The sequence below is a fragment of the Globicephala melas genome, chromosome 6 (genome assembly GCF_963455315.2).
Source record: "Globicephala melas chromosome 6, mGloMel1.2, whole genome shotgun sequence".
Classification (NCBI taxonomy): Eukaryota; Metazoa; Chordata; class Mammalia; order Artiodactyla; family Delphinidae; genus Globicephala; species Globicephala melas.
This window is the reverse complement of record NC_083319.1, coordinates 35,379,917-35,394,712: the sequence shown is the minus strand read 5'-3', so window position 1 is coordinate 35,394,712 and position 14,796 is coordinate 35,379,917. Positions and strand designations below refer to the sequence as shown.

Here is a 14,796-nt window from a genome sequence, read left to right as displayed (position 1 = left end):
TGAATAACCGGCAACAATAACAAAGTCAGAGAAAGAGAAAATGAAAATGCAGGATGCAGTCTCTACCCTCAGGAAGTCCACAATCTCGCTGTGGAGAAACATAAGATTTACAGAGAATCCATCATAGTGTAGAAAATAGAATCCTCTCAGCCACGCCCAATATTGCTTCAAGATTGCTAGGGAATAAGGTGAGTGGATGGGGCAGCCAGGAAAGGATTTGATTATTTCTTTGTGTGTGTGTGTGTGTGTGTGTGTGTGTGTGTTTGCAGTACGCGGGCCTCTTACTGTTGTGGCCTCTCCCGTTGCGGAGCACAGCCTCAGGACACGCAGGCTCAGCGGCCATGACTCACGGGCCCAGCCGCTCCGCGGCATGTGGGATCTTCCCGGACCAGGGCACGAACCCGTGTCCCCTGCATCGGCAGGTGGATTCTCAACCACTGCGTCACCAGGGAAGCCCTGATTATTTCATTTTAAAAAATGAAATATGGTTATGGAAATCATGAAGTTTGCTTTCCCAGTTACTGGGTGGTTTTCTCAAAGAATTTCTCCATTCCAGCAAATGAATTTTAGATTTTCACTGCTACTAATATCTCTGCCAGGCTAGATCAAACTCTGACTAATAAACAAAAGTGTTCACAATTTAAAACAGTAGACCAAAATTTGAATGTTTAGGTAACATTGAACCCTGATCTGTTCAATGGGCAAGGAACCCTGGGGGCAAAGGGGCTCCACTCCCCAGACACTTACAGGATGGTAGTACAGAGACAGCTCGTATATACCCCGCTAAGATTGAGGGCAGACAGTGTCTCAAGAGAAGCAGGGGAAAGGGGCTGTAAACGCTGGAGATTCCTCCGACTTGTGGGGAAGTTGTGGTTTGACAAAACAGAGAAGAGTACAGAAGTATTTCGGCTGGCCAAGTTCTACCTTTAATGCTGGGTAGAATTTGGGCTACAAAGATGGAGGTGAAGGGTGATCCATGCAGAGTGACAAGGAGGAGTGACTGGCTGGGGAGTAGGGATACTGAGCGGTTCAGTTTGTCTAAGGCACTGGATACCTAGAGAAAAGTTCTGGTAAGTGAGGCCCGGATGATGGAGGATCTTGGTGCTGATACAGCGAGTTCAGGGGTTATTCTCCTCCTGGAAGACTGAGCCACTGAAGACTTGTGAGCAGGGATGTGACCTGATGTATGCTTGCATCTGCACTCTCAGCTACATGCCTTGTGTGGGAATCCCGGAACTGCTTACTTTTTTAGCTTAATTCCCGGTGTCATTGCCATTTATAAAAGTAAAAACCCAAGCAAACAAAAACCCAACAAAATCTCTCTGATTCCTCCGATTATCTGTGAGGCCAAACTGTCCTTTTGAGAGTACTTGGACGTTGGTTTGTTGTGAATTCTCTTGAAAAAGACCTGTTCTTATATAAAATGGAAAAGAGGCAATCCCCAGGCACTTAGAAACCTCAGGTTGAGTTTATCTGTTAGAGGAAGTAACACACTGGCAGCAGCTGGCCTAAATGTTCATATTGCAAGAAATCAAATGAAATTATTTTGCAAACTGCTTCTCTAGCAATGGCAGATATAAAGGAAAATATGAATTGATTTTTCAGTTCTGTCCTCTAATGCAAAGTGGAAGTTTGGCACTTATCTGGTGATTTGATCACTTTTGGAACCTAAGAGATTATAACAAAACAAAAATGTCTAGTATTTGATTAAATGATTGGACCCGCCAAACTTGTGTGCCCAAACACCATAAACTTGTTGGCTTTTATCTGATCAGTGTTATCCACATTCATTTATTCTATTTCATGAATGTTTAGCCAGTTTTCTGAAATAGCAACCTAAGTTATCTGTGTTAGTGCTCTGTTTTCTCTTAAAAATTTTTTCTGGATGTAAACCTAGCTAGTGGTCATAGCAACCGGATGAGTTTTCCATCATATAGACTAAATGAAGGATAAGTGGGGACTTCCCTGGTGGTGCAGTGGTTAAGAATCTGCCTGCCAATGCAGGGGACGCGGGTTTGATCCCTGGTGAAGGAAGATCCCACATGCCGCGGAGCAACTAAGCCCCTGTGCCAAAGCCACTGAGCCCGCATGCCACAACCACTGAGCCCATGTGCCACAACTACTGAAGCCTGCGCGCCTAGAGCCTGTGCTCTGCAACAAGAAAAGCCACTGCAATGAGAAGCCCACACACCGCAACGAAGAGTAGCCCCCGCTCACTGCAACTAGAGAAAGCCCACACACAGCAACAAAGACCCAATGCAGCCAAAAATAAAATAAAATTTAAAAAAAGAAAGAAAGATAAGTGACTTAATTTAGTGGCTGTAGGTATGGACTAGATGGTAGAGGGAAGTATCTGAAGATTTTCTTAAGGTAGCAGTGGTATCTGGGACAGCTTAAGTTCCTTCACAGATCACTGCTTTCTCAGTGTCCTCAATTTTGCTGAGCCAAAGAAGCTGAGGCAAGAGAGGCTGCTTTGTAATCCTACCAGTCTTTTTGACCCTAACACACATACACACACGCACACACACACGTGTATCACCCAGAATGATGACTTTTTTTACCTTTATTCTTTTTTTTCAGGGAACCTGAAGATTCTCTTTCAATCACAGTTGTTCGCTGCACATCGGTATATCTCTTTTTATGTCTTGTGTGTTAGTTTCACCCTTCTTGGCCCCAAGACCCTGTACCCCCAGCAGAATATCCCCCGTAGAATAAACAGCCTGTGTGCCAGTATTGTGGAGGACACAGATGTGGGTCCAGGCTTCAAGAACTCATGGTCCAGCTAAGGAGACAGACCTGTGATTATGCAGAGTGGGATGACAAGGGTACCAAACTAGGAGTTTCAAGACAGGTCTGAGTGATATCACTGTGGAGCAGTCATTTAGTTTCAGTTTTGATTTTTGTAAAACAGAGATGAGGACAGTAACTGCCTTGTCTATCTAATGGGTTGTTCTGAGGACCCAACAAGGTGTTGAATGTGAACGTGTTTTATCGGCCTCAAGGCAAGGTGTGGCACAGATGATGCACAGAAAGGCACCAGCCATCCTAAACCACTGTAAGCCTAGTGGTCCTTTATATGTGATACAGGGGAAAGTATATAATCAGATTGTAAGAGAAAACTACCAAGGAGGAAAAGTTGACAGAAAATTCTCATTTTGAAACTTTAGTACATACCTCTTAGCCTTGGCCACAAATAGACAAGAAAATAAATAGGGGCATAGAGAATTTTAATAATGCATTTAATAATCTAATCCAAGTGACCACATACCAGACCACCAAAAAAACTAAATTCCCCAAAGAAACAACTGTATAAGTCTCTTTTCCAGAATATAATAAAACACAAATTGATAGCTATCAAAAACTTAATTAAGGGGCTTCCCTGGTGGCGCAGTGGTTGAGAGTCCGCCTGCCGATGCAGGAGACATGGGTTTGTGCCCCGGTCCGGAAAGATCCCACATGCCGCGGAGCGGCTGGGCCCGTGAGCCATGGCCACTGAGCCTGCGCGTCCGGAGCCTGTGCTCCGCAACGGCAGAGGCCACAACAGTGAGAGGCCCGTGTACCACAAAAAAAAAAAAAAAAAAAAAAACTTAATTAAAACCACCCAGTCATTTGGAATAAAAATGCAATCTCCTAAGTAAAGACAGAATCAAATGGAAAAGCAAAAATTACCATTATAGACTAGATAGAAAATAATTAAAATTTAGAACTCTACTTCTTAGAACTTATATACAGTTGAAGCTATACTCAGAGTAACATTCATAACCTTAAAAGTGATTTTATTATTTAACAAGAAAACAGGTTAAGTAAATATTCAGTGCAAGAAGTAGGAAGAAAAGACTAATAAAACAAGCATAAAGCAGATTAAAGAAAATGATAAAAATTTAAATCTAAATGATGCTTTGGAAAACAGAAAAAATTGGAAAGTTGATAAATCCAAGGGCTAGTTCTTTACAGGGAAAAATAAAAAAAAATAGGAGAACTTTAGGGAAAAGAAATATGTGGGCCTTACATGAAGGAAACTAGAATAATACTGAAGGAAGTAAAATTTTTCTTTAATATAAAAGGAGTTACATATTATGTTCCTTGATGGGAAGACTACTAATATGTCGGATTTTCTCATGTTAATGTATATGCTTAAGGAAAATTCAGACTCCCTGTGGGACTTTTATGTGGATTTTGACAAAGTATATCAAGGTGAGACTTATCAAGAAAATCTTTTTTAAAAGGAATAATGATGGCCTTGAAATACTAGATTTTAAAACTAATAAAGCTGCAGTAATTAAAACAGTGTGATTTTGATGAAATGTTGGATATATCAATCTAATCAAATAGAAAGTCCAAGAATAGATACCAGTATAAGAATTAAGTATATGATAAATATGGCATCCCAAATCAGTGGGAGAAAAGATGATTATTCAAGAAATTGTACTGGGACATATCTCGCACCATTTGATGTTAAAGACTTAAATATAAAAAACAAACCGTAAAAATGTCAACAATATGGATGGGTGTCTATTCGGTCGTAAGTTGCAGAAAGAATTCCTAAGCATTTAGGGAGTGGGAGAAGGTACAGTGGAACAAACAGCTATTTCATTATGTGGAAAAAATTAAATTTCTGTGGTCCAAAAACTCCATAACACTAAAAAGCAAAGAAATTGTTGCCTCCTCTCCTTATTTGAAGTGTTATTTTTTGTTTGTTTGTTTCTTAGAAGTAGAACAGGAAAAAAACCCCACCTAAATAGGACTAGGATGTTTGCCATAAATATGAAAGACCAAGTGTTTTATGCACAGATAAATGGAGATTCTTCTATTCTAAATAGAAGAATTTACCTGTGAAATAGTGTGAAACCAATGCATAAAAAAACAGTATACTGAAAGCTAATCGCTATAAATGATCATGCAGGTGTTGAGAGATTCTTTGCATTTAGCTGATTATCATCTCAGTGGAGAACATCTTAATCTTAATTAGGTAGTTCTTTTCCTACTCTATTTCCAAGAGTGATAGCAAAAGATAGCACTTGTTAAGTAAGGAGAGAGGGAAGCAGCATATAGCTGCCTCCTTTTAAAAAATAAAAAGTATAGGGAGAGGAAAATTAACATGTTCCAGTACCATTCCTAAGATTCCTATGAGGTTGCCAAGAAAAGAGGAGTATGAATACTGTACTTTGGAAATCCTGCAGGGAAAGCTGATATTAGCCCAGGTGATGGCCCCTGTGCCCCTGAGAAACGCCCTGAATATTGTCTAGCCCACTCGGGCCTCTCACCAGAAGTTATATGATCATAAGACAAATGATCATACATATTTTACTTCAGCAAGAATGCTCATCTTTCTCCAAGGGGATTCTTAGAGTCCTCAAATGATTTGAAATTGATTAGGAATTATAAAATCCTAAGTTGGAATACTAATTACTGCTTCTCTAGGACACAGAATTTTATGATTAAAATATGTTTTGGTTTAATTGTATAGATCTGTATTTCTATTAATTATATTATTTATTATAATATTAATACTAATATTTAATGTCTTATTTAATTTGTGCCAAAAGAGAATCCTGCAAGGTAGATATATTGGTTATCCCCCTTTTACAGATGAGGACACCATAGCCTCACAGGCACATGGTCTCACATGCAGAAATCAGTAGAGCTGGGCTTTTTTCAGGTAGTTAGACTCCAGAACCCGTGCTCATTAGAATTATGCTGTTTCTGCCTCCTGGTCCAGTTCCCATACTGTGCAGAAGAGAAGACTGAAGGCCAAAGAAAGGAGTGTGTACACACACACATACACACACGTGTGCACACACACACACACGTGTGCGCACACACACACACACACACATACACACAACTGGTTTTCTTCCATAACAATTTGTGTTTGAGGTAGTTCTCAGAACTGTTGAGTAGCTGAAGTTGGGTTGGAATTCAGGTTTCTTTGCTCACAGGCCAGTTCTCTTTGTCTTCATCATACCACAGCCTTTGGCCACTGTATTGAATCTTGAGCTGTCCTCAGACACATAAGAACATTGGGTTGAGATCCCTAAATTTTATGAAAAGAGATCTCTAATGGGATGTCGTCCTTCTCTGTGGGTTTTAATTGAATTCTCAACAGCTGTCAAGCTTTTGCTTTTGTTTTTAAGAAACGAGAAGATGTACATGGCTTTTATGAAAGTCCCACATTTTTCTAAAGTGTGTCGTGTTAATGTTTTGCAGGGAGTCCCCAAGTCCTCCTTCCTAACGGAGGAGAAGCGAGCCAGGCTGAAGACCAACCCCGTGAAGGTGCACTTTGCAGAGGAAGTGCTCGTCAGCGGACACAGCCAGGTGCGTCACTGGTCAGGAGGTTGAAATGACTCTTCATGAAGTGGGTGAGCTGCCTCCTGGCATGTATCTCCTGAGGACTCTGGAATCTGCAGCATGGAGGGGATGCAGAGGGAGTGCAGAGGGCTTGCTTGAGGCTCTGTGCCCCCTTAGTGAGGCACCTGCAAACGGTGGACAGGGAGAGACGCACTGGGTGTGGCTCTGTCATTCTGTGACTCCATTTTTCTGCCCTTGAAATTTCAACAGATTCCAATTGTTCATTTCTCATTCTAAATCTTCAAACTTGGTATTCCCTCTGAAGGTGATATATTGATAGTAGTGATGGGGGCCGGGGGAGGGGAGTGGCTTTGGTTTTTTTAAACAGCCCATCATCTATTGAACCTCTACTGCATGAATTTTGGGTACATAATCCTTAGTCATCACCATACCCTGCATGGGAGGTATTTTAACAAAAGAGGAAGCAGAGGATTAGAGAGGTTAAGAGAATTAACCTCTGAGATCACATAGCTAGAAATACAGGAGCACAGGTCTGTGTGACTTCACTTCTTCTGTTTTCCACTGTGATATGCTGTCTAGTCCTTTTTGATATGGGAATACCCAGGATTGGTGTGGTTGGATATGAGGGTTCAGAAGACAAGTTTGTAAAGGGAAAATGTTGGCTAGAGTTTGATGTTTTCAATGTGGACTGTTAAAGACTCATATATTCATAATTTAAATATTTTCCACCTGATGGCCTGTAACCATTACCATTCTGAATTCAGTGATCAATAATAGATTTTGAAACTTTCAAATCAGAGCTTGTCCTTATCTGGTTTTCTTAGCATAGAGACTAGTGCCTGGGGAGTCACGGCCATTGTAACACCAGATTCAGGCGATCTGGTTCACATCTGGAGAGCCCTTATTTTCTTCTTGTCCTGCTGCTTAACAGACTCCACCTTCAGTTAGACCTCAGAGTAAAAGGTGGATTTGTTCAGGAAGGTCTAGTGGGAGGCCTAATGTATTAATCAGAAAAGACCTGAGATCCTGTCAGTCTGAAATATTTGAGTCTCTGTGTGTCCATGTTTGTGAAAATGGATCAAACCTCTTCAGCAAATTGAATTTTGATTCAACGTGTGTTTTTAAGAGTAGTACATAGTAGGGCTTCCCTGGTGGCGCAGTGGTTGAGAGTCCGCCTGCTGATGCAGGGGACACGGGTTCGTGCCCCGGTCCGGGAGGATCCCACATGCTGCGGAGCGGCTGAGCCCGTGAGCCATGGCCGCTTAGCCTGCGCGTCCGGAGCCTGTGCTCCGCAGTGGGAGAGGCCACAACAGTGAGAGGCCCGCGTACCGCAAAAAAAAAAAAAAAAAGAGTAGTACATAGTAAAGAGAAGTAGAAGCTAGAACCAACTAACAGAACAGGTAGAGAATAAGGGTTCTGCAGATGTGAACCAGATCCCCTGGGGAGACTTGCAGCTCAGGGTAATGAGTCTCTGTATCAGCCACGTGAGGCAGAGACAGCCAAACCAGCGAGAATTCATCATTGTGACCTGCATTTTCATCCTCTCAAGTATTTAAAAGATGATAAAATCAGTTGCTAAACTTTCTCCCTTGAAACATACTAAGACCCTAGAAGAATCTGAAATAGGAAACCAACATTTGGGGGTTTGGGGGTTTTTTATTATTGAGGTATAGTTGATAAACAATATAAGTTTCAAGTTTCAACATTGTGATTCACAATCTTTAAAGGTTATATACTCCATTTATAGTTATTATAAAATTTTGGCTATATTCCCTGTGCTGATCAATATATCTTTGTAGCTTATTCATTTTATACATAGTAGTTGGTACCTCTTAATTCCCTACCCCTACCTTGCCCCTCCACCCCGTCCCTAGTGGTAACCTCTAGTTTATTCTCTATATCTGTGAGTCTGTTTCTTTTTTGTTATATTCACTAGTTTGTTTTATTTTTTAGATTCCACATATAAGTGATATCATACAGTATTATCTTTCTCTGTCTGACTTAAGGAAACCAACACTTCAAATATGCTTAACTTTGCTAACCGTTAAAGAAATGCAAAGGAAAATATTAAGAACTGCTACTTCGTACTTAGTAAATGAGCACAAATAAAGAAAAATGTAAGCCCTGATGCCAAGAAAGTAGCTACACTCATGTACTAATCGGTGGCTTTGTAAATTGATTTAATCTCTGGGAGTAGAAGAAAACAAAACTTAATGAATGCCATAAAAGTGGGCCAAGGACCACATTCTCATTAATTTAAGTCTATAACATAATTTAAATGCAAAAATCCATGTAGTTAAAGATATCTGTTTTACTGATAGATAAATTGCAAAAAATTTGAAAAAATGTTAAATGTCTAGGGCAGAGGAATGGTTAAAGAAATTCTGATATTTCAACTCAACAGACTCTTTATAAGTCCATTAAAATTATAAACATTAAACCCACATGAAGAAGTGTATATGTGTTGAGTAAAAATGCACATAGAATCGTGCATGTTCTATTAGTGCGGCTCTCTAAAAGCTATTTACAGGTATAGATAAAAATTGGAAGAAGCCTTAGAGAAAAGCCTTAGTTATGTGATGATGTTATGGATGTATTTTTTGGTAAATCACAAATAATAAAGTATCAAGGAAAGCATGTCATACTTGGGAATTCCAAAGATTAAGATTTCTAAATACCCTAAACCAGAGTAGTGAGATGACAACATGCGCGATGTGAAATCCCTCATCCCTGACTGAGTGTGAAATGGCACTGGGATATGACCATATTCCTTTTTCTTCCATAAAAGTACTGTGGTTTAAAAAAAAAAGTTATGTAGAGTGATGAATGTGAGTCTTGCTTAAACGATACAAGTGGCCTTATATTTAGGAGATACAAACTTCTCATCTGAAAAAGGCTGTCAGGTTTTTGAAAAAAGATGGTAAGCTTCTAACCCAGGTGGGCTTTGTACCCAAACTCTTTGCAGAGATTAGAATTGGGGGCAGTTGTTCTCATAAATCCGGAGTGATGGTTGGGATGAGTAGAGACGGAGAGCAGCCCTCTGCCCTTTGGTGTTGCTTTACTGTAGGGAATGAAATAGTAAAATGTTGAGGGGGCTCTGAGGGAGCAACCTACCCCCCATTTCACCCAACCCCGCAAGGCACAGTGCAAGAATCTCAGAAAGGCCCATCTGAGACGATGTGCATGCTTGTCACCTGACTTGCCAAATTGCATCCCATAAGGGCGGCAACCAGCAGTGAAGTGTCAGCTGATGGCCGCGTGACATCGTACAGGCTCACACAGTGCTGTCAGTATGCTCGTGGCAGGGCTCACTCTTCCCCGTCTTCCAGTTCTAGTGGCTATCCCTGGAACAAAGCATGCCTGTATCTGTGTGGCATAGACCTCATCCATTGGACAAATCTCCAAATGTCAAGAATCAATCTACAACGTGGTGAGGAGGTTGGGGAAAATCCTGCTCTCTTCACCAGGCAGGGCCAGGGAAGCTGAGGATCTGTCACACCCAGGGACAGGAAGGGACAGTTTCAACACTACTCTTGTGTTTTCCAGGGTAATTCTCTGCTGTGTATGCCCAACGTGCTCAAGGTGTACTTGGAGAATGGACAGACCAAAGCTTTCAAGTTTGAGGCACACACGACTGTGAAGGTATTTGGAATAAACTTGAATCTCTTTCCCAGTGAGAATTTGCTGGCTCCCAGGACCCCGGGGGCAGCTTGCCAGGCAGCTACCTTGGTGATCTCACAACCACCATGGTCTGACCACCTGCAGTAAGCCAAGCACTGTGTTATCTCATTTAGTTGCACAAACACCCAGCAAGCTGGTATTTTAATCACCGTCTTGCAGGGGAGGAAATCAGGGCTCAGAGAGATGAAGTACCCAATACAACTCATAAGCTTTCACCCTTAGCCACTGGGATTCCCTGCCTCTTGTATGGGACTCCACCTGCTACCCAAAAGACTAGAGTCGCTAAAATTCCAGGCAAGGTGTGCGGGCAGGTCCAGGCCCCTGTGAATTCTATTCTGGATGGAAGTCAGTTTGACTTTCATTTAACAAGTTCCCCCAGAGGAGATACTCTGAGGCAGGTGGTACAGAACGAGGTAGAAAGTGGTCTCTGTCTCCCAGGAGCCTGCAGTCTAGTTGAGGGAAGATGGACATTCTTGGAACTCGCAGTAGTCCAGGGCAGGACGAAGTAAGGGCTGTAGGGAGAGGGACAAGGAAGTGCCCAGCATGCAAGGGAAAGAGCACCATCTTTCTATCTGACCATGTTCTGTCCTGTCAGGACGTCAGAGAAGGCTTTGCAAGGAAGCTGGACCTGAGCCGAGCTTTGAAGGGTTTCTAAGACTTCAACAAGCACAGGTGGGGACAGGGTTTTTGAGGAGTTAGAGGATGCACATCAATCTGAAGAAGTCCCATGAACTAAGGCAGAGAGCCAGTAAGACAAGCATTGCCCAGGAAGCAGTAAACCATCCCACAGGACTGGAACACAGGCCATTTTCTCATGGGAGGAGTGGGAGACGGCACAGGCTGGCTGGGGACAGCCTCGAATGGCAGGCAACGGAGTTTGGATTTTATCCATAGACAATAAGGGATGGCACTATAGTTTCTGAACAAGGAAGCAAATAGTGTTAGAGGGAGGCACCAGGGAAGAAGCAAAGAAAGGAGTTGTTCAAACATTAAAAATCGTGTAAGAGTCAACACTGAGCCCAGCTCTTCTGATACCGGGGGAAGAGCAGGTTCAGGTGGGCAAGTGCAGCTATAGGTACCGGACAGTAGCCAAGATACACGCACACACACGCACACGCACACGCACTTGAGTGCACACGTGCATACTCAATGCACGCACACACACCAGTGTTCCCTGGCACCTCCCTTTGGCAGTTCCTAGGGCTGCCCCAAATGCTCTATCCCGTTCTTATCTTGGTGTGACTGAGGAGAAGCTGGAGAAAGCTTGTCTGACCCTGGGAAGCTCAAACCCAATGGAGGAAGGGAGGGGGGAATGGATTTGTTCAGTGTTCACTACATGTCTGGCACTTCCCTGGGTACTTCCTCGTGCACTGTCTCACTCAATGCCCCCAGTAACCTTGTAAAGTGACAATTATTAACCTACTTTTCAGATGAGAACACTGGCCCAAGAGATCCCAAACTTGTCAAGGTCAGCTAGCTCCTAGCTGGCTTCCAACTTGGTCTGTTGTCTCTGAACCCTGCACTGGAGGTGGCCACGCTGCCATTCTGCATGAAAGTTGTGCAAATGCATTAGACAAGGTGTCTACTTCTGTCATCTTTGAGCAAAGTGCATTGGAATGGAGGGGATGCTTTATTTAAAGTGAGTCCCCCTTTGGTGGCCAAAAAGACCTTGAGATGACTTACACACACCACAGGGGAATTAAAGCCAAGATGACAGATGGAGTTGGCGAAATGGGCAAGGAGTTAGCTGGTATAATACTGGTTAATTTTACTTGCCTGTAGTAGCCAAATTTTTGAAAAGCAAGTCTTTTAGCTCTTTATGACAGAGAAAGAGGGGGGTATGTAAACAAATCCCCAAATGGGTAAAAAAGGGAAAAACCATTGTCAGTTCATCAGTGACTTCTCTTCCCCACTGCCTTATCAAGAGAAGCAAATTTCTTACCTTAGAAAACCTCTTTCTCTAAATCAAGGAAAATAACATGTCATTTGACCCAGTGAACATTTAGTGACTCTTTTGTGTGTGCCGGCAAAGCTGTTGATGATACAGAAATAACTTATGCCAGGTCACTCCCTTAGGGAGCCTAGAGTCTTGGGGTGGGGCTGGGGTGAGGAGATGAGACCTGGGGTTATTTCACAAGGAGACTGTTGTGGGTACAGTGTGCTCAGAACCAGGAAATCGGGATATGAAAATGGTGTGGTGTGGGCTCTAGGAAGAGAGAGCTTCCAGCTGGGTGGCAAGGAAAGGCCCCCAGGATGTGATGGCCTATGAGGCCGACTTGGAAAGATGGACAGGAATGGGTCAGGAGTGGTAGGTGAAGACAGCTTCCGGGCATGTGGAATGACACCAACAAAGATCCAGTGATGGGCTTCCCTGGTGGCGCAGTGGTTGAGAGTCTGCCTGCCGATGCAGGGGATGCGGGTTCATGCCCCGGTCCGGGAAGTTCCCACATGCCGCGGAGCAGCTGGGCCCGTGAGCCATGGCTGCTGAGCCTGCATGTCCGGGGCCTGTGCTCTGCAACGGGAGAGGCCACAACATTGAGAAGCCCACGTACCGCAAAAAAAAACCCCAAACAAACAAACAAAAGATCCAGTGATGGGAAAGTTTGGCAAGTATATGGGCCTTGGGAGCAGGGTACATTGGAAGAAGCAGCGGAAGATAAAGTGGGAGAAGTGGGCTGGCACCTGATACTTGAGAGCCTTGAATATTAAGCTAAGGAGTCTGGATTTGGGCTAGTGGGCCATGGGGACCACTGAATATTCTTGAGCCAGGGAGAGCATGAGAAGTACAAGGCTTAGACAAGTTTCTCTAGATCAGGGGTCAGCAAACTTGTTCTGTAAAGAGGCAGATAATATTCTCGGTTTTGCAGGCCATGGGGCTTCTGTCATGGTTACTCAACTCTGCCATTGTAGAGAATGGGCATGGCTGTGTTCCCATATAACTTTAATTACAAAAACAAGCCGTGGACCAGATTTGGCCCACAGGTGATGGTTTGTCAACCCCTGCTCTAGATGCAAGGTGGAGGTCAGATGGGTGGCGGGGTGGGGTCCTTAGGGCACCACTCAACAAAGCCAGGAGAAATGTGTGAACTCAAGCCAAATGGAGAATGGAGAGAGGGGACAGAGTCCAGTGAGGGGCTCTCCATCATGGCCAGCTCACAGTAGGCATTGAATTAATGTTGAGTTACAGAAGCAGATAGACCTTTCAGGACTTCGTCACTGGTCAGTTATGGAGGGCGATGGAGCAAGTGGGAAGAGGATTCAGAATCGGGAGCTGTGAGGAGCAGGTAGCACCTGATGGTGTGGCACTTACTAAATCTGAGATTCTGGCAGGACGTCTATGATGAGTCTGTGATGACTATTTATTCACTGAGTGAAAGTTTATTGAGCATCACTGAGTGCCAAGCTTTGGGGATATAATGGAGCACGAGACAAGCAAGGTTCACATTCTGGGGAAGGTTAGCATCTAGCGGCGTAAATAACAATAAGCAAGAAAACAAATAGCAGCAGCTAGCATGTATTGAACACTTGCCATCTGCCAGGTGCGATTCTAAATGCCATATATGGGGAAATTAATTTACCGCACACAACCCCTGAGAGAGGTGTGAATATTATGACCATCTTAGAGATGAAAACACTGAGGCATAGAGAGAGTAAGCACTTCATCCAGGGACACACAGCTAGTGAGTGGAAGTCTAGGTCTAGAGCCCACTCACTTAACTTTACTGTACTGTCTTATCTATTACTAGAGAACAGAGCTGTCGTTGAAGAAAATCATATCCAGTAGTGATGAAGGAAATCAACAGGACCTGGGACAGAGAATAACAGGGGCAATCCCATTTAGATACAGCGACCAGAGAAGTTTTCTCTGAAGAGAAAGAAACAGCCTTGTGAAGAGTGTGGGAGGAGTGTGCCTGCCAGAGGGAACAGCGTTGTGAATGCCCTGAGGCAGCAAAGACCTTGTGATGACAAGCGGCCACTGTAGTGAACAAGGAAAATGTGGCATGGCAACTGTGGTGGCACAGTATTAATTATCATGTCATCCCATCAGCCCCTCTAAATAGGCATCCTTATCCTCCATTTCATAGGAAGAAACAGGTTCAGGAGCATCAGGTTGATTTCCCATAGTTACATAGAGAGTAGGTGGTGTGATTCTGTCTGGTAAGCAGTTGACGATGCAGACTCCAGAGAGAGGATGAATCTGGAGACCTTGAAGAGAGGCATAAGCCCCCAAAGGATAGCTTCAGCCTTTCGAGTAAAGCAAGAGAGGGTGGCCGTATGGGTGGTGCTGGAGCCTTGAGGGAAGGGGAGCGGTGGGTGTAGGACCTTGAGGGGCAATGAGAAGTCCCACATGCGGCCCGTCAAGATTTGGCTGCCTGCGTTGGCAGTGGACCCGGTCAGTGTAGGCCTTTCTCTCCCCAGCAGCACCGAGGAGCAGAGGGAAAGTGAAGGGAGTCCTCCCTGCTCTGTGCCTGAACGTGAGGGCTGGCCTGTTCCTCGGTGACCCTTATGCCTCTGTGCCCACAGGACATCATCCTCACGGTGAAGGAGAAGCTGTCGATCCGAAGTATGGAGTACTTTGCCCTGGCCCTGGAGGAGCAGTACAACATCTCACGGCTGCACCTGCTGCACGAGGAGGAGCTCATCCAGCAGGTACCACCTGCTTCTGCTCCTGGTGAGGAGATCTGGGCTGGGCAAGCTGCACGCCTCAGCCAGAACCTTTGGGTATAGGGCTGAGTGCATCTGCAGGTTTGATGCACTTCCTTGTGCCCAGAAGGCACAGAGCTCACTCAGCCTGGTTTTTGTATG

General features: G+C 43.9%; 1 protein-coding gene across 2 annotated transcripts in view; it reads left to right on the top strand.

Moving 5' to 3' along the window:
- The window catches only part of FRMPD1 (FERM and PDZ domain containing 1), an 83,980-nt gene that overhangs the window by 54,966 nt on the left and 14,218 nt on the right, over positions 1-14,796 (top strand). Inside the window, exons 5-8 of one of the 2 annotated variants that reach the window (XM_060299958.1) lie at positions 2,581-2,626; positions 6,208-6,315; positions 9,856-9,951; positions 14,515-14,640. In XM_060299958.1, coding sequence (XP_060155941.1) covers positions 2,581-2,626; positions 6,208-6,315; positions 9,856-9,951; positions 14,515-14,640 — 376 coding nt within the window. The remainder of the gene's footprint in view (positions 1-2,580; positions 2,627-6,207; positions 6,316-9,855; positions 9,952-14,514; positions 14,641-14,796) is intronic. The other variant, XM_060299957.1, reaches the window with a different exon arrangement.